Source organism: Crinia signifera, chromosome 6, assembly GCF_055691185.1.
Source record: "Crinia signifera chromosome 6, ASM5569118v1, whole genome shotgun sequence".
Classification (NCBI taxonomy): domain Eukaryota; kingdom Metazoa; phylum Chordata; class Amphibia; order Anura; family Myobatrachidae; genus Crinia; species Crinia signifera.
This window is the reverse complement of record NC_139222.1, coordinates 278,839,168-278,860,760: the sequence shown is the minus strand read 5'-3', so window position 1 is coordinate 278,860,760 and position 21,593 is coordinate 278,839,168. Positions and strand designations below refer to the sequence as shown.

General features: G+C 51.9%; 1 protein-coding gene across 1 annotated transcript in view; it reads right to left on the bottom strand.

The window, feature by feature from the left end:
* Positions 1 to 17,756, bottom strand: part of LOC146009778 (alpha-2-macroglobulin-like protein 1) — a 79,759-nt gene extending 62,003 nt beyond the window's left edge. Inside the window, exons 1-5 of the mRNA XM_083150238.1 lie at positions 17,665 to 17,756; positions 8,702 to 8,888; positions 4,966 to 5,125; positions 4,831 to 4,883; positions 789 to 809 (exon numbers count right to left, since the gene is read on the bottom strand). Coding sequence (XP_083006364.1) covers positions 789 to 809; positions 4,831 to 4,883; positions 4,966 to 5,125; positions 8,702 to 8,888; positions 17,665 to 17,756 — 513 coding nt within the window. The remainder of the gene's footprint in view (positions 1 to 788; positions 810 to 4,830; positions 4,884 to 4,965; positions 5,126 to 8,701; positions 8,889 to 17,664) is intronic.
* Between the last annotated feature and the right edge of the window lie 3,837 nt (positions 17,757 to 21,593).

The following is a 21,593-nucleotide window of genomic DNA, read 5'->3' as shown; positions in this document are numbered from 1 at the left end:
GTTCACCATCATTTACTACTATAGTGGACCATCTTTCACTACTGTCGTACACCATCATTCACTGCTATAATTCACCTTCATTTACTACTACTGTGCACCATCATTCACTACTATCATGTACCATAATTCACTACTACTGTGCATCATTCAATACTATCATGTACCATATTCACTACTACGGTGTACCATCATTCACTACTATCATGTACCATAATTCACTACTACTGTGCACCATCATTCACTACTACTGTGCATCATTCACTACTACTGTGTACCATCATTCACTACTATCATGTACCATAATTCACTACTACTGTGCACCATCATTCACTACTACTGTGCATCATTCACTACTATCATGTACCATCATTCACTACTACTGTGTACCATCATTTACTACTTTCATATAGCATCATTCACTACTACTACTGTGCACCATCATTCACTACTACTGTGCACAGCCAGAAATTAGTTCCACCAGCTCTCCAGGAATACTTTGAGCTGTGCCCATAACTATGCTGAAGACCTCTGACTAATTTAGTTAAATATTCATTTAAAAGCCTAGGAGTCTGGAGATGCCTCAATTGGTCAGGCCAATCATAATCAGCCATCTAGCGTGTGAAACAGCCCAGGTACCATTACAATCATTGTCAGTCCCTTGCTGATTATTATATAGGCATCATGTGAGGTTCACTGCATTCTATCAGGGAAACCAGGGCAGAGGCGCCCTGGAGCCACACACCTGTAATATTACTCAGCAGGTATTATATGACATCCGCGGCACTTACCTTTAACTCCACAACATAATACTGCAAGAAATAAAAGAGACAAATTAAACCTTTATCTCATGATTTCTCCTGTTACCGCACAGGGACGGTTGTACAGTCTATTCTCCATTTAGTGCATACGGTATAATAAAACAAAACTTCTCATTGACAGTTATAAGACATATCTGCAAACACTCATGAATGCAAAATAGCAACATTTAGGCCATGCCCACTTCAGGCCAGGCATTAAGCTTTGGTACAAAAGGCAACTGCTTGGGCTACAAATTTGGAAATGCTTCCATTTTACTAATTACATTTTTATTGTTTTCCTCTGGACCCCCCGAAGATATAGACTACAGATATATAACTTCACATGAAGAATATGCTATATAACTCACTATAAATATAATCTGACGCTGTGTTAATAAATGCTCATTATATTTATCTGGTACTTGTGTAGTTTCATGGCACCAGCGAAGCGGGGCTCGGTGGCTCGCTACGCTCGCCATGCTATCTAAATTCAACTCCATGCCAACATGGATAGTGGAGGTATGAACTATCCATGTTGGCATTGAGTTAATTTACTTTATTTTACATAGTTTGTGGCGAGCGTACAACCCGGAAGTAGCATACTGGCGCCGTGAAAAGACACAAGTACCATTTATCTATATAACTACTGAAGGGGTGCCGGACGGGATCCCGACTGTCAAAACACCGACAGCCGGTTCCCGACGGCCACCTGCTATTTTTTCTTGTGGGGGTCCACGACCTCCATAGAGGGAGAATAGAATAGGTGGCGAGCGCAGAGAGCCACCGTGCCCGCAAGGGGCTTTGTTGCGCTCGCCATGCTGTCTGAGTCTGTGCTAATGACTATTGGAACCCTATACCACACCCCTACTGAAGTGTAGTAGTCACTACCACCACTGTGAGTTACCAGAGTGCATCCTGTCAATTGGCTGGCAGCTAATTACATATTTGTTCGCCAACCCACAGCAGAGTAAACAGTGAAGTAAGATGGACCAGCGGTCAGGTCAGGGCGTCATCACTGTCGTCCTGCACAGAGAGCTCACAGGGAGCAAACATTTCACTTGATGTGTTTGCTACTGTTATAACTTGAGAAAGTCATAGTCAACACAAGCATTAAGCCAACAATGAAAAGGTCGACATGAGTTTTTCATATCTTATTTGTGAGCCATGTGCCGACAGGCGGTATTTCGTAACCTACCATCCACTACGGTGTGGTGGGAGAATATAATAGTGAGTACAGCGAGCCGTGCGAGGGGAAGCAGTGCACTTAGACAGTGTCCGTGTTGACTATGTCAGCATTCCGGGCAAAAAAAACCCTTAAAAACTCAAGTCGACCTTTTGACTGTTGACCTTTCCAGTGTCGACCTAATGCTTTTGTGGACCTCCGACCCTGCCGACCTTACCCCCGTCGACCTATGTCAGGTGTGGACCTAAGCCCTGTTTAGTGTTCACTCTAGTAGTGGCACCGGGCAGGGCGCTGGGGGGAGGACCGGGCACACCGACGTCACAGCTGGGGGCATGCCCGGGCCGCGACGTCATGAAAGGGGTGTGCCCGGGCCACCGACGTCATGGAGGGGGCGTGCCCGGGCCGCCGCCGTAATGAAAGAGGCCGCCATTGTCATTAAAGGGGGCGGGCCCGGCCGCCACAGTCATCAAAGGGGGCGGGCCCGGCCCCTCCGAATACACTGTGCTGCCGGGGAAGCGCCAGTCATCGCCGTCAACGGCGACGCTGGGCTTCCCCGTGAGGCTGTTTTAGCGGGGTGCTGCGAGACGGGCAGGGCGCATTTTGCCCTTTAAAAATCGGGCAGGGCACAGCGCCCCGCTAAAACAGCCTAGCGGGAACACTACCTGTTGATCTTCAATAGGTCGACCTTCATTGTGTTGATCTTATGACCCATACACATACTGTGTACTTTGTGTATACTATGCTCCGCCATTGTGTATTGTATCTGTCTTCTGATACTCTGTTACTATTCTATATGTTTACCCTACAGGGTGATGCGTACACTTTGCAGTAACTTTATAAATAAAATGTAATAATATATAAACGTTTATAATAATACAGGAATAATAGTAAATGACGACATCTGCAAAATGTTGACATGTTAACAAAGTTGGCATTGTGTATATATCAGCAAGCAAAGTGCAAAGGTTTTGTAAAATACTGGTATTGTGTAGTGTAAGTGTTGTAACAATGGCAGTGCAGCCCGAGCTGTGGCTTGGGGAGCTGGCACTGTGAGGGGGGGGGGGGGGGGGGGGGGGGGGATTCCAATGGGTCTGGCGTCCGTACGGAATCTGCTGAAAATGTCTCTAAAAATGGCCACCGCCTTGAAGGAGACAGATGCTAGAGGTCCTACTGGACAGATGGATATATGCTATAATAAGTGTATGATGTGGCAGGTCGAGGCATGATTTCTAGTTACACCACTAGACATACAGATGGAAACACGCTCATTCATTCGGCCGGCGTGCCACAGCTTTCCGTCTCGGTGCGCTGTTTGCCGAGAATGGGACGCATGTGCGTGTCCCCGTCTCGGCAAACAGTGCGCTGAGATAGGTCACTTTGGCCGGATGGATAAGAGCAGCTCCGTCTGTACACACTGCCGAAACCGTATGGTGAGGCGGTAGTCACAGATCGCGGTTAATGTCATAGAACTGCAAGAGGCAACTGCTGGAACATTAGGTTCAGAGTTAAGGAGGACATACACTGCCGCAACTTCATCAATGCCGTCCTGCTCAATGTCATCTTCGTCACATTAAAAGGAAAATGAGGCCAAAATCTCTAGCTCTAGTGGGACACTTGAGAACAGCACAGGGCACACTAGTGGTTTAAAAACTGCTAGTCTAGGTGGACACCAAAAGCTCAACAGGAAAATGGTCAACACATACTTTACCATCCACATGAGAGGTGTTGACAAGCGTTGACATTGACACAAAAAAAAAAAAAAAACACATTAAAAACCCATCTAGACCTTTTTATGTGTTGATCTTTTCCATGTCGACATTTAGGCCCTGTATAGCTACACCATGTCGACCTTTTGTCTGTGTCAAGTATTATGCCCACCTCTAATTTATGGCGTTCAATCCTTCTTACAACATTAACTAAGCACGTGGAATGTTCTGGAGTCCTGTTCCCTTCAGCCCTATATCTATATCATCAGGCACAGATGTTTCTTTTTCACTGACTTTGGATAGGCCAAAGTTGTGGATCCGAAATCGTAGGGTCTAGATCCCCTTCAGTTTTGACAATTTTCCCATCATGCCCTGGGTCCACGTATACCTGGAGGGGTAATATAAATCTGTGGCGAGCGCAGCGTGCCACCGTGCCCGAAGCGTGCGAGCACAGCGAGCCCGCGAGGGTACAATGCAGCTAAAATAAAACAAAATCACCTACGTGAATTACAGATAAAACAAAAAACGTTGTGAGGGCATCTAACAACTTCCGCCCTCACTGAACATCATATCCTGTAATCAAAACTGAAGGGGATCTAGTCTCTACCAATCTGAAAATAGGTATGGGTTGGTAAGTCCACACATGAAAAAGGTTGACATGCGTAAGTTCGACATAGTCAAAAGGTCGACATGGTCAAAAGGTGACGTGAGTTTTTCGCGGTGTTTGGTGTCTCTCAGGTCAACATGGACACGCCCCTCACATGGCGAGTGCCTCAATACGCTCAGCACACTATGATATTCTCCCTTTATGGGCCTGATTCAGCAAGGCTCACTACGCAGTGTACAGTCGCTGCCTATCGAGCCCATAAACGCCGCCTGGCAGAAAGCACAACGTCTGATCACTACAGAATCACCCCCTATGCCCACAGGGATGGTGAAACATGAACAAGTAATTTTTTTTAAAAAGATCATGAAAAAAAACATGTTAATCTTTTTCCACGTTGACCTTTATCATTTTGACCTTTTGACTACAGTATGTCGACCTTTTGACCATGCCAGTGGTTGAACTTTTGACTTCTGGCCTAGACACCGTCAACCTAATGACTGCAGAACCTTCCAAAACTCACATCAGCGCCACATTTACCTTCATCTTTGCACATAAAAAGTTTTCATCCAACGTCACGATGCGGAAGCGAACTAGAGAAGAAAGAGGCACGAGGTATTAGTATTTTATTCCGTCCACCTCCGCCACCCTCCCCCGCCCCACTCCCCATCGCACCAGTTTCTCTTGGCCGGTAGCTGGGTTTATCCGTCTGAATCACAACTCCTTGCGGTATTCTCTGGACGAGGGCGTATTTGCTTTGCTCAATGTTGACTTCTCCCTGAATAACAATTTTAACCGTTCCAACTTCATTGTCGCCGTTAGAAGGGGGAGGGACCTGGCGGCAGAGATAATAGGATTAAATGCAGAAGTATACTGGGCTGCCCCTGATTGGCGAGATGTGTGCCCAAATGGGTCACCCATTCGTGTCCCCTTGTAAAATCCCCCCATAAATCTGCAGAAATAGATTGTTCATTTATTACCAGTTATTTATATAGCGCACACATATTACATAGAGCAGGCTTACATGTATACATATTGCAGGAAACCCATAAAAAAGGAAGTTTTCAGAGGTTTGATCATCTCGTAGATGTTAGTGCTATATAAATGCAGAAGCTGATTGGCCGCATTGTGGAACTGTCTTTCTCCTTGTGCTCGGTTGCATTTCTACCTGGACTACTGCAACCTCCTCCTGCTCCCCATTGACTTGCCTACTGCAACCTCCTCCTGCTCCCCATTGACTTGCCTACTGCAACCTCCTCCTGCTCCCCATTGACTTGCCTACTGCAACCTCCTCCTGCTCCCCATTGACTTGCCTACTGCAACCTCCTCCTGCTCCCCATTGACTTGCCTACTGCAACCTCCTCCTACTCCCCATTGACTTGCCTACTGTAACCTCCTCCTGCTCCCCATTGACTTGCCTACTGTAACCTCCTCCTGCTCCCCATTGACTTGCCTACTGTAACCTCCTCCTGCTCCCCATTGACTTGCCTACTGCAACCTCCTCCTGCTCCCCATTGACTTGCCTACTGCAACCTCCTCCTGCTCCCCATTGACTTGCCTACTGCAACCTCCTCCTGCTCCCCATTGACTTGCCTACTGCAACCTCCTCCTGCTCCCCATTGACTTGCCTACTGCAACCTCCTCCTGCTCCCCATTGACTTGCCTACTGCAACCTCCTCCTGCTCCCCATTGACTTGCCTACTGCAACCTCCTCCTGCTCCCCATTGACTTGCCTACTGCAACCTCCTCCTGCTCCCCATTGACTTGCCCACTGTAACCTCCTCCTGCTCCCCATTGACTTGCCCACTGTAACCTCCTCCTACTCCCCATTGACTTGCCTACTGTAACCTCCTCCTACTCCCCATTGACTTGCCCACTGTAACCTCCTCCTGCTCCCCATTGACTTGCCGGTACTCTTTACCTAGCACGGCGCCCACGATCTTGATCGTGGGCATCGTGAGGTAAAAAATCGCGTCGGCAAATCGGGAGCATCGCGTCGCGGGCATCGCGGGTACATTTATGGCCGGCCGCGACGCGACCGACACGATTTCCATGTTTAACATGGGTTTCAATGGGAAATCGCGGGCATCGCGTCGGTCGCGTCGCGGCCAGACATAAATGTACCCGCGATGCCCGCGATGGGCGCCGTGCTAGGTAAAGAGTACCGACTTGCCTACTGTAACCTCCTCCTACTCCCCATTGACTTGCCTACTGTAACCTCCTCCTGCTCCCCATTGACTTGCCTACTGTAACCTCCTCCCGCTCCCCATTGACTTGCCTACTGTAACCTCCTCCTACTCCCCATTGACTTGCCTACTGTAACCTCCTTCTACTTGCCCTCCTTACGGTCCATCCCGAAACTCCGGCTAGACCGATCATCCGCTATTCCTCATCCTCTCAGCCAGAGGTTAAAGTGGGGGAACTCCGTTCTACCTCCACCATAGCTCTGCACAGTAATTCCAACAAAAATCATGGCATAGACAGCAACTACAGATGCAGCGGCTCTTTTCTAGTGGGGGTCTGATCACCAACCGCCAGAAGGGGACGCTCGCGCCTCCCAGTCAGATGGAGCACCATCTCGCCAGCGGGGGCATTCTGGCGAGCCCCAGCGCTAGCTGGGAGGCGTTCCATCTGTAGGTTGACAACCATTAGATCGACACCACAAGGTCAACATGCATGAGGGTCGACATGACTGAAGGTTGACATGCAGGAAGGTCAAAAAGGGTTAGGTCGACAGGATCATTAGGTCCACATGGCGAAGGTCGACATGGTTTTTTTTATTTTTTTTGTCCCAAATATCCTCACAATCGTCATGGACACTAAAACGTAGCACTACGTCCCTCAACATGGCTCGCTACGCTCAGCACACTATTTTATTCTCCCACCACGCCCTAGTTGATGGTAGGGCATGAAATGCCAACTGTCGGCACATGTGCGGCCTTCGCAGCTCTGAGTGAGTCCTGCGAGCAGGGGAAAAATCATTCCATTCCCGAATTCCACGTGCAGCAGTTCCCTGCTCTCTGGGAACTGAACACCGGCAGCCCAGTGAGCAGTTCTGAATCGGACATTAAATGCAATATATTCTCACATCAGTATGATCAGAAAGGTGTCCCACTGATATTACTAGAACTACTGTAGAAAGGTTTTTTTTCTAAATATAGGTAAAATATGACAATCTGGGGGAAATTTACTAAGAAAAATACGTATTTGTATCCAAAAATACATCTATTTTATATATATTTGTATTTTTGGCATTCATATTCATTTGATGGCACATTCGTATTTACAAATACGAATGTATACAACATCGACTAAATAGGAATCACCATTCAAAAGAATGGTCCTGTTTTAAAAAAAAAAAAAAAAAAAATTATCAGGAAACTATTCAAATATTTTTTAAAACAAGCAGCAGGCCAAAGGGCCGGTCATGGTTCTCAAAATACAGGGGACAAAATGAGTAGGGGTCCCTCGTATTTTAAGAACCAGCACCAACCAGCCAGCAGGGTAATGCCACAGCTGGGGGGGGGGGGGGGGGGGTAGACTTTTTATAGAAGTCCCGCCGGCCAAAGCATTAACCCCCTGACAGGTCAGCTTGGGGGAGTGGGGACCCCCCCCAATGAAGGGGTCCCCCCTCCAGAATTGACCTTCCCAGGCTGAAGCCTGGGGCTGTCCCCAGTGGCCATGGAGCGGTGTCCACCAGGCTGATAAATGTGTAAAAGATAGATGAAAATCATTGGGTTCTGCTGTGGAACTATGAGTCCAAGCCAACCTGGACCACATACTGGGACTTGGAGAACCACAAGTCGCAGCATGCGGCCCATTAATGGACTTGCTGGGATTCTTAGTTCCACAGCAGAACCAATAGTTAAATAAAAACACAACTGAAAAATTTTTCTAGAAAAAAAAAAGTGATGGATAAATCTTTGCGCTTGTCGCTGCCTGTGGACTTTATGCTGTTGTATGAATCACCAGTCATACACAAATAGACATAGAAAACAAAAAGACCCCTATTTGAATGGTTTCCTGGTTTTCTAAAACCAGGACCAGCCTGGGGCTAGTTATGCCCATGGGGGCACCCCATGACGTTTTTTTAAAATTACTTATTTAAAAAAAAAATTTATACTGCAGATGCAAATACGAATTAGCATTTTAAAATACGAATTCGTATCGGAAAAAATACGAATCCATTCGCCATCAGGAAATACGAAGCAGTCAAATACGACTGCTTTGTAAATACGAATTCGTAAATGACATCCAACGGCGATGCCAGTTGTATTCATTTGCATTTAGAATACAAATGTTTGTATTCTTAGTAAATTTCCCCCTCTATGTTTATCCCCACTGTACATTAAGGATCTTACTCTCTTATTTTGTGCTGTTCAGGGTAACCCAGCACATATCAGGCCCTCACCTGAAAACTGCTGCAGCGAAAGGCAGATATGGGATTTTTTTCCAACGGAAACAAGGTGACGACCTGACCTTGCACCTCGAAGGTCACCGTTACAGAGATTTTCCACGTTTGGGTATTCTCCAACAGCAGGCAGGCCGTTTCTGTGGAGGGGTAATGCAACTCAGCGGGGAGCAGCACCATGTAGATTCTAGAGGAGAGAGGTGTAGAGTTGATCCAAGACACCAAGGCAGATGCATTGCTTCTCATTAAATGCAAGTAGGGTGCAAGCTCCAATGGCCATGGAATTAAAACTGGATTTCTTGAACAAAATAGAATATTTGGGGGCTTGGATTGCATACCTTAATTTTAGACATGAGAGGTGCTTACAGGTACACCAATAAACATACAGGTACACCAACACGTAAAAATACACATACATGTATACCAACAGGCATACAGGTACACCAACATACATACAGGTATACCAATACACATACAGGTACACATCAGAATCAACTTTATTGGCCAGGTATACTTGCATATACTAGGAATTTGATTTGGATTGCTGTGCAGCAGCCAGTTAGGTACAGTTAAACAGTGACAGATATACAAACACATACAGGTATAGGCTAGCAGTACCCTGGGGGGATATAGACGCGGGGAACACACACCCGCCAAGCAGCACAGCGCCTAGGCAGCCATCAATGGCACCACTGGTCATTGCAGCAGCCCGGTAGGTAACAATACAAGCAGGGGCGTAACTAACTATTTATCGCCCCCCCCCCCCCCGCACGTTTATTCGGTGCCCCCCACCTAACCTGCCCCTTCTTACCTGCGGTCTGCGTCAGACTCTCGCCCGGCTCTCTGTCGGGACCTTCCTGACGTCACGGTCTCGGCCGGCTCCTGCTGCTACAATGAAAACGGACTCTTAGAAAATGGCTGCCCCCATACTGTAGACAGAAAACTGTCTGCAGTATGGGGGCAGCCATTTTCTAATTGTCAGTTTTCATTGCAGCAGGAGCCGGCCGGGACCGTGACGTCAGGAAGGTCCCGACAGAGAGCCGGGCGAGACGCAGACCGCGGGTAACTATAGCCCCGCAGCCCCCCCGGTGGCGAACCCAATTTCTCTGCGCCCCCCCGCCACTGCGGGGGCTGCGGAGCTATAGTTACGCCACTGAATACAAGCAGGGACAGTACATGTATAGCAGGGACAGTACCAGTTATCACACAGGAGTTACATATGGCTGAGTGCACAGTTCCAAGGCAGCCATTCGCACCGCCATCTTGAAGGGCTCAACAGGCCATTTTCCTGTAGGGAAAGCCAGCGTTTGTGGTGGTAGTCAGTTAGTGAGGCTGGGGGAGAGTCAGTGTGGGGGGGGGGGCGCCACCACAGAGTTCACATGGAGCTGGTGCGTCCTACTGGCCTCTGGGTGTCATGAAGGGGCCCCATGGCCGATGTGCCTCCTGTCCCGGGCAGGGAAGTCGCAGAGTGTGCTAGGCCTCCTCACCTGCCTGTGTGAGGACCATGGAGTGAGGGAGCTGAAGGTGATCATCCTCCGGGGGTTCCCCCGGACTGATGGTGCTGCAGCACTACCCTCCTCCAGCCAGGTGTCGCTGCGTCTTAGACACTCTGCACTCACTACAGCAGCCTTCTCCTTCCTCCAGGTGTCGCTGTGTCCTCGGCACTCGCTACAGTAGCCTCCTCCTCCTTACTCCGGCTGGGTGTTGCATGCGCTGCATCCTCAGCGCTTGCTACAGTCCACTCGCTTCCTCTGCCTTCTCCCTCTCCCCGCCATGTTGCACGCTGGAAAGGAAATCGGAACTCCACGTGCATGCGGCTATCCCCGACCGCCACCAAAAGTTAAAACATACACAAACAGGTACAAATGCACATACAGGTACAAATGCACTGGCTTTCTCCGATATATGGACAAATGTGAGTGCATAACGTCTTGTTAGCATATATTTCAGAAGTTTCACTGAAAACACCAAACAACTAGAACCCAGAAGTCACAATGAATGGTCCAGTTTTTGCCGGCAGTTAGCTTGGAACTGAGGAACTTCGTCTGTGTTGGCCTGGGAGGCCGGAGAGATGACAGTTGCTTGGGAGCTGATGAGTAGTTGATGGCCTGGGGGCCTGGAGGAGTGTTGATGACCAGGGAGTTGACACGGACTGTAGAAGGCCTGAAAGCTGGAGGGAAGTAAATGTGCTGTTTGGCGGCCTGGGATCCGACATGGGCAGTTGGCGGCCTGGGAGCCACTGTAGAGTCCGCCTGGCCTAGGAGCAGTGGCGTAGCTACGTTTTGGGTGCCCCCCCCCCCCCCCCCGTCGCCGCCCCGCCGAGCACCCCTACCCCGCCGCCCATGCAAACCCCCCTCAATCCCCCACAGCCTTACCTATCGCGCTGGTCCCGGCAGCTCCGTTCTTCTGCTGAGGACCACCAGAAAATGGCCGCCCCCATACAGCAGACAGTTTCAGAGAACTGTGTGCTATAAGGGGGCGGCCATTTTGTGGTGGTCTTCAGCAGAAGAACGGAGCCGCCGGGACCAGCGCGATAGGTAAGTGACAGTCTGCGAGGGATTGGGGGGGGGGGGTTTAACTATAGCACCACAGCCCCCGGCGCCCCCACATGCACAGCGCCCCCCCCCCCCGCGGTGGCGGGGGCTGCGGTGCTATAGTTACGCCCCTGCCTAGGAGCCAGGAGGGTACGTTGACCTGGGAGCCAATGCAGAGTCTGTCTGGCCAGGAGGGCACTGTTGGTCAGGGAACATATAGTGTATTCTTCAGCCTGGGAGCTGGGGATGGTTGCAGCGTCGACCTAGTAGTCAATGATGGCAGCGTCGACCTGGGAGTCGATGACGGCAGCGTCGACCTGGGAGTCGATGACGGCAGCGTCGACCTGGGAGTCGATGGTCCTGTGCTGCACTCGGGGAGCTGACTGTAAGCTGGAGACAATATAACAGCAGCTGCAATTAACCAGGCAAGGTGGTCGTAGCAGCAGCAGAAGGATGAGGATCACTGTAGCAGGTACTCTCTCAGGAGATTTGGAGTCAGTCTCTGGGGAACGATCAGAAGAATGACAAGCATACCTCCCAACTTCTGTGCTTCAGAAATAGGGACACTCGCGCGTGGCAAAGCCGCGCGAGCGTCCGAAAAGGGGGCTGGGCATATGTAAATGAGGGCACAGCTTATGCTAATTAGCCACGACCTCATTTGCATGCGCACAGCGTCTATTCTATTAGATTGGGGGGTCTCCCAACTGCCACCCCCCGCAGCGGGACAATGCCTGCCGCGGGTGGGACAGCGGGACAGGACCCGAAATCGTGACTGTCCCGCTGTAATCGTGACAGTTGGGAGGTATGGACAAGTGAGGTTTAGAGTAGACGCCTGTGTCGACTAGGGAGTCGAAGATGGTGATGGCCCTTTAAGACCAGTAGCAAACTCTGCTGGGACATGCTGGAGTGCTCTATCCTCTTCCCTTGGGAGCTGGAGATGGTAACAGCGAGGAAGGTAACCTGGCAGGTGGAGAGAGAGCCAGGGAGCTTTGGTAACAGCAGCAGATTGCACAGAAACCCACAGGGACGATGAACACAGGGCTCAGACTAGCTGTGTTTAAGGCCCTGAGCTGAGTCGTTATATCCCGCTAGGTAGCTGGGGATTGGCTACTGACTGCAGCACCAATTAGGTCACATCCAGGAAGTGGGATTACTTGAATACACTTGGATCATGTGACCAGTGCTGAAGCCAGGGAGCCTCAAAGAAGCTTAATCAAGGAGTAATGCAGAGCAGCTGCAGTAGCATGGACATAGACAAGCCTGGAAACATTGGAAATCAGAAAACAAAAGTAAACCAAGTCAGGTTTGTGACACTCGTAGCTCACATCAGGGGGGAGGGAACCTCCATCTACAATCTCTTATATGATAGCCCAGAACTGTCAATCTGTGAGTCTGTGTATAGTGCTGGGCGGAGTCAATCTATGACTCCGCCCAAGACAGTCACAAATTGACAGATCTGGGCAGTGCACTCGCTCCCCCCAAACATTAGAGCAGGCATTCCCAACCACGGTCCTCAAGGCACACCAACAGTACAGGTTTTAGTGATATCCAGGCTTGAGCACAGGCGACTTAATTAGTACCTGAGTGATTCTGATTAATCCATCTGTGCTGAAGCCTGGATATCACTAAAACCTGCACTGTTGGTGTGCCTTGAGGACCGTGGTTGGGAATGCCTGCATTATACCCCTTTCAGACAGAAAAATCCCAAAAACCCAGGTATTTCCCGGATACAAAAACCCGGGTACAACTAGGCAGCAAGGGGCTGACCCCCTTTCACACAGGAGCAAAAACCTGGGTATTTCCCGTGTCGACCCCTTTCACACAGAAGCCGGATTTTTCCTGAAAAACTCTGTGTGTTATAAGAATAGGACAGTTTTAAAGGCACACAGAGATGAGATCATCAAAAGTGGGTGGTGTCTGCTCACTGCATTGCATTAACCATGGCATGACAAAAGGATATGTTGTAAACAAGTTTTATTGTTTTTATATACTGGAAGGTACATGTTACCTCACATGGCTGTCAGTATATTTGCAATGTTTGAGTACACTGTGGCATCTTTGACTGTCCCAGTCATCTGTTTGCCGATATCCTCCTCCCCTCTCACTGCCAGCAGCTCTCACCTCTTGCTTCTACCAGTGGGCCATGCTATCCTTTTTTCAGCTCCCTAATGACATCAGAGGCCAGCTCCATTGCCATGCCCTCCCAGCCAATCAGAGAAGCCTATCCTCACAACCAATCAGCCAGCACCCCACCAGGAGAGCCAATCAGTGCCTAACAATGTGTAATAATCCCAAAAACCCGGGTCGTTTCCTTTTAGACAGCTGGCGACCCGGGTTTTTGGAATACAGACCCGGGAAAAGCCCAGTTAAATACCTGGGTCGAAGTCCCGGAACTTTAGACCCGTGTTGACCCTTTCAGACAGAAGAAAAACCCGGGTCGACACGGCAAGAGCAGGGAAATTCCCTGGTCTTTTTTTCTGTCTGAAAGGGGTATTAGAGAGTTGCTACCTGAAGGAGCAGAGGAGGGACGACCCCCTGCAGCTGCAGCAAGAAACTTGAAGTGTCCGTCAGGAGCCGGGTGCACTGTAGGGAAGAAACAGAAAATAAACTACAATTCCCAGCAGCCCTTGCTGCAGTGAGTTGTAGTTTACTTTCAGTTTCCTCACTACTGTGCGGTGCAGCCCAGGCCCAGCGGAGCAGAATGGAGACAGAGGGAATTGGGAGCACAGGGGGTAAGTTACCTCCCCTCCCCGCAGCCTAGCCTACCCTTCCCAAAGGCTAACCCTAACCTCCCCTCCTGCAGCCTAACCCCAACCTCCCCTCCCGCAGCCTAACCCTAACCTCCCTTCCTGCAGCCTAACCCTAACCTCCCTTCCCACAGCCTAACCCTAACCTCCCCTCCTGCAGCCTATCCCTAACCTCCCCTCCTGCAGCCTAACCTTAACCTCCCTTCCCACAGCCTAACCCTAACCTCCCCTCCTGCAGCCTAACCCTAACCTCCCCTCCCACAGCCTAACCCTAACCTTCCCCTCCTGCAGCCTAACCCTAACCTCCCCTCCCGCAGCCTGACCCTAACCTCCCCTCCCGCAGCCTAACCCTAACCTCCCCTCCCGCAGCCTAACCCTAACCTCCCCTCCTGCAGCCTATCCCTAACCTCCCCTCCTGCAGCCTATCCCTAACCTACCCTCCTGCAGCCTAACCCTAACCTCCCTTCCCACAGCCTAACCCTAACCTCCCCTCCTGCAGCCTAACCCTAACCTCCCTTCCCACAGCCTAACCCTAACCTTCCCCTCCTGCAGCCTAACCCTAACCTCCCCTCCCGCAGCCTGACCCTAACCTCCCTTCCCACAGCCTAACCCTAACCTCCCCTCCTGCAGCCTAACCCTAACCTCCCCTCCCACAGCCTAACCCTAACCTTCCCCTCCTGCAGCCTAACCCTAACCTCCCCTCCCGCAGCCTGACCCTAACCTCCCCTCCCGCAGCCTAACCCTAACCTCCCCTCCCGCAGCCTAACCCTAACCTCCCCTCCTGCAGCCTATCCCTAACCTCCCCTCCTGCAGCCTATCCCTAACCTACCCTCCTGCAGCCTAACCCTAACCTCCCTTCCCACAGCCTAACCCTAACCTCCCCTCCTGCAGCCTAACCCTAACCTCCCTTCCCACAGCCTAACCCTAACCTTCCCCTCCTGCAGCCTAACCCTAACCTCCCCTCCCGCAGCCTGACCCTAACCTCCCCTCCCGCAGCCTAACCCTAACCTCCCCTCCCGCAGCCTGACCCTAACCTCCCCTTCCGCAGCCTGACCCTAACCTCCCCTCCCGCAGCCTAACCCTAACCTTCCCCTCCTGCAGCCTAACCCTAACCTCCCCTCCCGCAGCCTGACCCTAACCTCCCCTCCCGCAGCCTAACCCTAACCTCCCCTCCCACAACCTAACCCTAACCTCCCTTCCCACAGCCTAACCCTAACTTCCCCTCCCACAGCCTAACCCTAACCTCCCCTCCTGCAGCCTAACCCTAACCTCCCTTCCCACAGCCTAACCCTAACCTCCCCTCCTGCAGCCTAACCCTAACCATCCCCTCACACAGCCTAACCCTAACCCCCCCCCCCATGCAGCCTATTAAAAGTAAGTTTTATAAAAAGAAATTAAAAAACTAGAACATTAAGCCAACCCTTTTGCATGACCACTCCCCTTTTATGTGGTCACGCCCCTTCAGCCGGCCAGTGAGCGCACCTTCAGCCTGCCAGAGGACATTTCTACTTTTCCATAACCCCACTTCAAAATTTCCACTTCAACCACTGTATCTGGGATAATGTATAGGGGTAGTGGGGCACAGCAGCATGTACAATATAGTGGGGCAAAGCAGCATGTACACACAATATATAGGGGCTGCTGTGTGTGCCGCCGGGTGCCTGGCCGCTGACAGGGGACGGTTCCCCCGGGCTGTCATTCGGAGGCTGGGGCAGGGAAGGGGCGGGTCTCAGCCTCTGATTGACGGACGGAGCCTGGATCTATGTGAGGAGAGAACCGTCGGCTCCGGGGAGGCTCTGACCGGACACTCATGGCCTGATCCCCAGCCCACGATGTGGTGGTGCTGGCTGCTGCTCTGACTGCTCCTGCCGGGGTACCTGGCACACAAAGACAACCGGAGGATTCCCCCCAACATCTCCCCCACTCACACACACACCCCATCCGGGGGTTGTTTTACCCCCTCCATCCCCTTGCGCTCCACCAGCTGCCCCATCTCAATTCTAACTGCCCCTCCATTACTAATAACTGCCCCTGTCACACCGCTGACTGTCCCTCAACTATCCCTATAACCCCACTCACTGCCCCCTCACCACACTAATTGCACTTCTACACCACTAACTCTACCCTCCCATCACTAACAATTATAGCCACTTACCCTGCTTACTCCCCTTATCACTCTCAATGTGCCCCAGTTACCACACAAATTGCCACACCACACTGATAATTGACCTATCAACCCTCCTCACCTCTCTAATTGCACCTCAGCACTGCTAACCCAGCACATCATCTGCCCTCCTGCCACACTGACTACAAAACATCTACCCTCCTGCCCCACTGTCTACACATCATCTACCCTCCTGCCCCACTGTCTACACATTATCTACCCTCCTGCCACACTGACTACAAAACATCTACCCTCCTGCCCCACTGACTACACATCATCTACCCTCCTACCCCACTGACTGCACATCATCTACCCTCCTCAGGAAAAAGCCCAGCAATGGCACTCGCCACTCCCCTACCACAGTACGGACATCCACAACCCACCAAAGCGGCCCCTCAACACCCACACTACCCTCACACACTCCCTTACCTCATCCGCCGCTCCTGGTGCTCCCATACCAACAGCAACCCGGACACACTCCCGCACTCCCATCAGCACTGCACCCACCCCTTCCACACCTGTGCCCACCCCGAACCTCAGCCAAACACAACTGCAGTACCCCCGTACATGACACTCCCCCACCCATGCCATCCCCGCAACCACACCTACTGCGCATGCAGTACGCCCACACCCACCCGCTAATCAACCACACCCAACCCTCACCCACCTGCAGTACCCCTGCAACCGCCCCTCGGCCACCCACACCACCACACCCGCCCCACCTACAGGAACCCCTGCACCTGACCCTCTCCCAGCCACAGCACCCCTGCAAGACCAACTCCACCACCCGCAGCACACACACACACACCCCCCACACCCACCTCTCTCCCACCCACCCTACTAATGCACCCACCCACGGCACCCCCGCACCTGGACCTCCTCAACCCGCAGTACCCCCAAACCCAGCCAAATCAACTCCGCACCCATCCGCAGTACACATGCACCCATACCTACCCCACCACACCACCATTGTTACTGCACCCACAGCACCCCCGCAACTTACCCTCACTCAACCAGTGTACCCCACCAACCCACACCACCCACACGAGGCACCCCCGCACCTGCAACTCCACCAACCAAAGCAGCACCACATCCACCTGTCGAAACACCACACCTGCCCCTCCCGCACCCGCACTAGTTCCCCTCCCGCACAAACCATATTTCACGCAATAAAGGCGTTCACAGGTTAAGGGGGCACAGTATACCAGACCCGCATCTCCCACAGAAAACGTATTTCACGCAATAAAGACGTTGAAAGATTAAGGGGGCGGAGCCCCTTACAACGGTGTGAAGAGCACCCGTGGGGCACGATGAACCACCTAGTAAGTAATAAAAGTACAGCTGGAACATACAGTAATAGTGATGCTGCCAACTGATATGACCAAATATAAAATGCACAGTAGATGTTACAGCTGGCGGGCATTGCAGGACCCTTACTAGCTACTTAACCTCATCAGTATGGGTGCATAGACTATGAAGCAGGATATGAGGGTCTAGGACAGACCCTCAGTCACTTACATGTCTGGCTTGATTTCTGCTGCTCCAAGTAGAAGAGGTAGGAAGAGTAGACTCAGGGTACATCCTGTGTGATAATCCCTGGCCTTGTGCATCTTTCTATGGTATATCTTTTCTCCTCCGCCTTAGTCCTAGTAGTGGTGTCCAGTGACTATTTATGGTCCTTCTATAGCCAGCTCCAAAGCCTGCCCCTCATCATCATATCCAGAGCCGCAGAGGATCATGCCCTTCAACACGTCTATTGTTTCCAAGACAAAGAACGTTGGCACCAAACATACGGTAATCTGTAGAGCATGTCTGCACCGGGCATTAATTCACGGACATGAAAACATACATATACATATACACAAATACACAAACACACACACAGAATATGATGCAGAACATAGGCGGCACTTGTCAGACTTACACATAATTGTAAATATAAAGGGCCTTTATTAACTTTTATTATTAAATATGTTACCGTTAGAGATATGGCATCTGTATTGTGTCCCCACCAGAGGTCCGAGGTCTGCATTGTGTCCCCAAGTGGGGTCTGCATTGTGTCCCCACCAGAGGTCTGCATTGTGTCCCCACCAGAGGGCTGAGGTCGGCATTGTGTCCCCACCAGAGGTCTGGTGTCTGAATTGTGTCCCCATCTGAGGTGAGGGGTCTGCATTGTGTCCCCACCAGAGGTCTGGTGTCTGAATTGTGTCCCCATCTGAGGTGAGGGGTCTGCATTGTGTCCCTACCAGAGGTCTGAGGTCTGCATTGTGTCCCCACCAGAGGTCTGGTGTCTGAATTGTGTCCTCATCTGAGGTGAGGGGTCTGCATTGTGTCCCCACCAGAGGTCTGAGGTCTGCATTGTGTCCTCACCTGAGGTCTGCATTGTGTCCCCACCAGAGGTCCGAGGTCTGCATTGTGTCCCCCACCAGAGGTCCAAGGTCTGCATTGTGTACCCACCAGAGGTCCGAGGTCTGCATTGTGTCCCCCACCAGAGGTCCAGGGTCTGCATTGTGTCCCCCACCAGAGGTCCGAGGTCTGCATTGTGTCCTCATCTGAGGTGAGGGTTCTGCATTGTGTCCTCACCAGAGATATGGCATCTGCAGTGTGTCCTCCCCAGAGGTCTGGTGTCTGCATTGTGTCCTCACCTGAGGTCTGGGGTCTGCATTGTGTCCTCACCTGAGGTGAGGGGTCTGCATTGTGTCCTCACCAGAGGTCTGGGGTTTACATTGTGTCCTCACCAGAGGTCTGGGGTCTGCATTGAGTCCTCACCAGAGGTCTGGGGTCTGCATTGTGTCCTCACCAGAAGTCTGAGGTCTGCATTGTGTCCCCACCAGAGGTCTGAGGTCTGCATTGTGTCCCCACCAGAGGTCTGAGGTCTGCATTGTGTCCCCCACCAGAGGTCCGAGGTCTGCATTGTGTCCCCCACCAGAGGTCCGAGGTCTGCATTGTGTCCCCACCAGAGGTCTGGGGTCTGCATTGTGTCCTCATCTGAGGTGAGGGTCTGCATTGTGTCCCCACCAGAGGTCTGAGGTCTGCATTGTGTCCCCACCAGAGGTCTGAGGTCTGCACTGTGTCCACACCAGTGGTCTGAGGTCTGCACTGTGTCCACACCAGAGGTCTGAGGTCTGCACTGTGTCCACAGCAGAGGTCTGGGGTCTGCACTGTGTCCACACCAGAGGTCTGAGGTCTGCACTGTATCCACACCAGAGGTCTGAGGTCTGCCCTGTGTTCACACCAGAGGTCTGGGGTCTGCATTGTGTCCCCACCAGAGGTCTGAGGTCTGCATTGTGTCCCCACCAGAGATCTGAGGTCTGCATTGTTTCCTCACCAGAGATATGGCATCTGCATTGTGTCCCCCACCAGAGATCTGGGGTCTGCATTGTGTCCCCACCAGAGGTCTGGGGTCTGCATTGTGTCCTCATCTGAGGTGAGGGGTCTGCATTGTGTCCTCACCAGAGGTATGGGGTCTGCATTGTGTCCCCACCAGAGGTTTGAGGTCTACATTGTGTCTTCACCAGAGGTCTGCATTGTGTCGTCACCAGAGGCCTGCATTGTGCTCCCACCAGATGTCTGAGGTCTGCATGGTGTCCTAACCAAAGGTCCGGGGTCTGCATTGTTTCACCACCATAGATCTGTGTCCCCATCAAAGATTTAGGGCCTGTATTGTGTCCCCACCAGAGGTCTGGGGTCTGCATTGTGTCCCCACCAGAGGTCTGGGGTCTGCATTGTGTCCCCACCAGAGATCTGGGGTCTGCATTGTGTCCCCTACAGAGGTCTGAAGTCTACAATGTGTCTGCACCAGTGGTCTGAGGTCTACATTGTGTCCCCACCAGAGATCTAGGGTCTGCATTGTGTCCCCACCAGAAGTCTGGGGTCTGCATTGTGTACCCTACAGAGGTCTGAAGTCTACAATGTGTCCGCACCAGTGGTCTGAGGTCTACATTGTGTCCCGACCAGAGATCTAGGGTCTGCATTGTGTCCCCACCAGAGGTCTGAGGTCTGCATTGTGTCCCCACCAGAGGTCTGTGGTCTGCATTGTGTCCCCCACCAGAGGTCCGAGGTCTGCATTGTGTCCCCCACCAGAGGTCCGAGGTCTGCATTCTGTCCCCCACCAGAGGTCCGAGGTCTGCATTCTGTCCCCCACCAGAGGTCCGAGGTCTGCATTGTGTCCCCCACCAGAAGTCCGAGGTCTGCATTGTGTCCCCCACCAGTGGTCCGAGGTCTGCATTTTGTCCCCCACTAGAGGTCCGAGGTCTGCATTGTATCCTCATCTGAGGTGAGGGGTCTGCATTGTGTCCTCATCAGAGATATGGCATCTGCAGTGTGTCCTCCCCCAGAGGTCTGGGCTCTGCATTGTGTCCTCACCTGAGGTCTGGGGTCTGCATTGTGTCCTTACCTGAGGTGAGGGATCTGCATTGTGTCCTCACCAGAGGTCTGGGGTCTGCATTGTGTCCTCACCAGAGGTCTGGGGTCTGCATTGAGTCCTCACCAGAGGTCTGGGGTCTGCATTGTGTCCTCACCAGAGGTCTGGGGTCTGCATTGTGTCTTCACCAGAGGTCTGGGGTCGGCATTGTGTCCTCACCTGAGGTGAAGGATCTGCATTGTGTCCTCACCAGAGGTCTGGGGTCTGCATTGTGTCCTCACCAGAGGTCTGGGGTCTGCATTGAGTCCTCACCAGAGGTCTGGGGTCTGCATTGTGTCCCCACCAGAGGTCTGCATTGTGTCCCCACCAGAGGGCTGAGGTCTGCACTGTGTCCACACCAGTGGTCTGAGGTCTGCACTGTGTCCACACCAGTGGTCTGAGGTCTGCACTGTGTCCACACCAGGGACACAGTGCAGACCTCAGACCACTGGTGTGGACACAGTGCAAACCTCAGACCACTGGTGTGGACACAGTGCAGACCTCAGCCCTCTGGTGGGAACACAATGCAGACCTCTGGGTCTGCACTGTTTCCACACCAGAGGTCTGAGGTCTGCACTGTGTCCACACCAGAGGTCTGAGGTCTGCATTGTGTCCTCATCTGAGGTGAGGGGTCTGCATTGTGTCCCCACCAGAGGTCTGAGGTCTGCATTGTGTCCCCACCAGAGATCTGAGGTCTGCATTGTGTCCTCACCAGAGATATGGCATCTGCATTGTGTCCCCCACCAGAGGTCCGAGGTCTGCATTGTGTCCCCCACCAGAGGTCCGAGGTCTGCATTTTGTCCCCCACCAGAGGTCCGAGGGCTGCATTATATCCTCATCTGAGGTGAGGGGTCTGCATTGTGTCCTCACCAGAGATATGGCATCTGCAGTGTGTCCTCCCCCAGAGGTCTGGGGTCTGCATTGTGTCCTCACCTGAGGTCTGGGGTCTGCATTGTGTCCTCACCTGAGGTGAGGGATCTGCATTGTGTCCTCACCAGAGGTCTGGGGTCTGCATTGTGTCCTCACCAGAGGTCTGGGGTCTGCA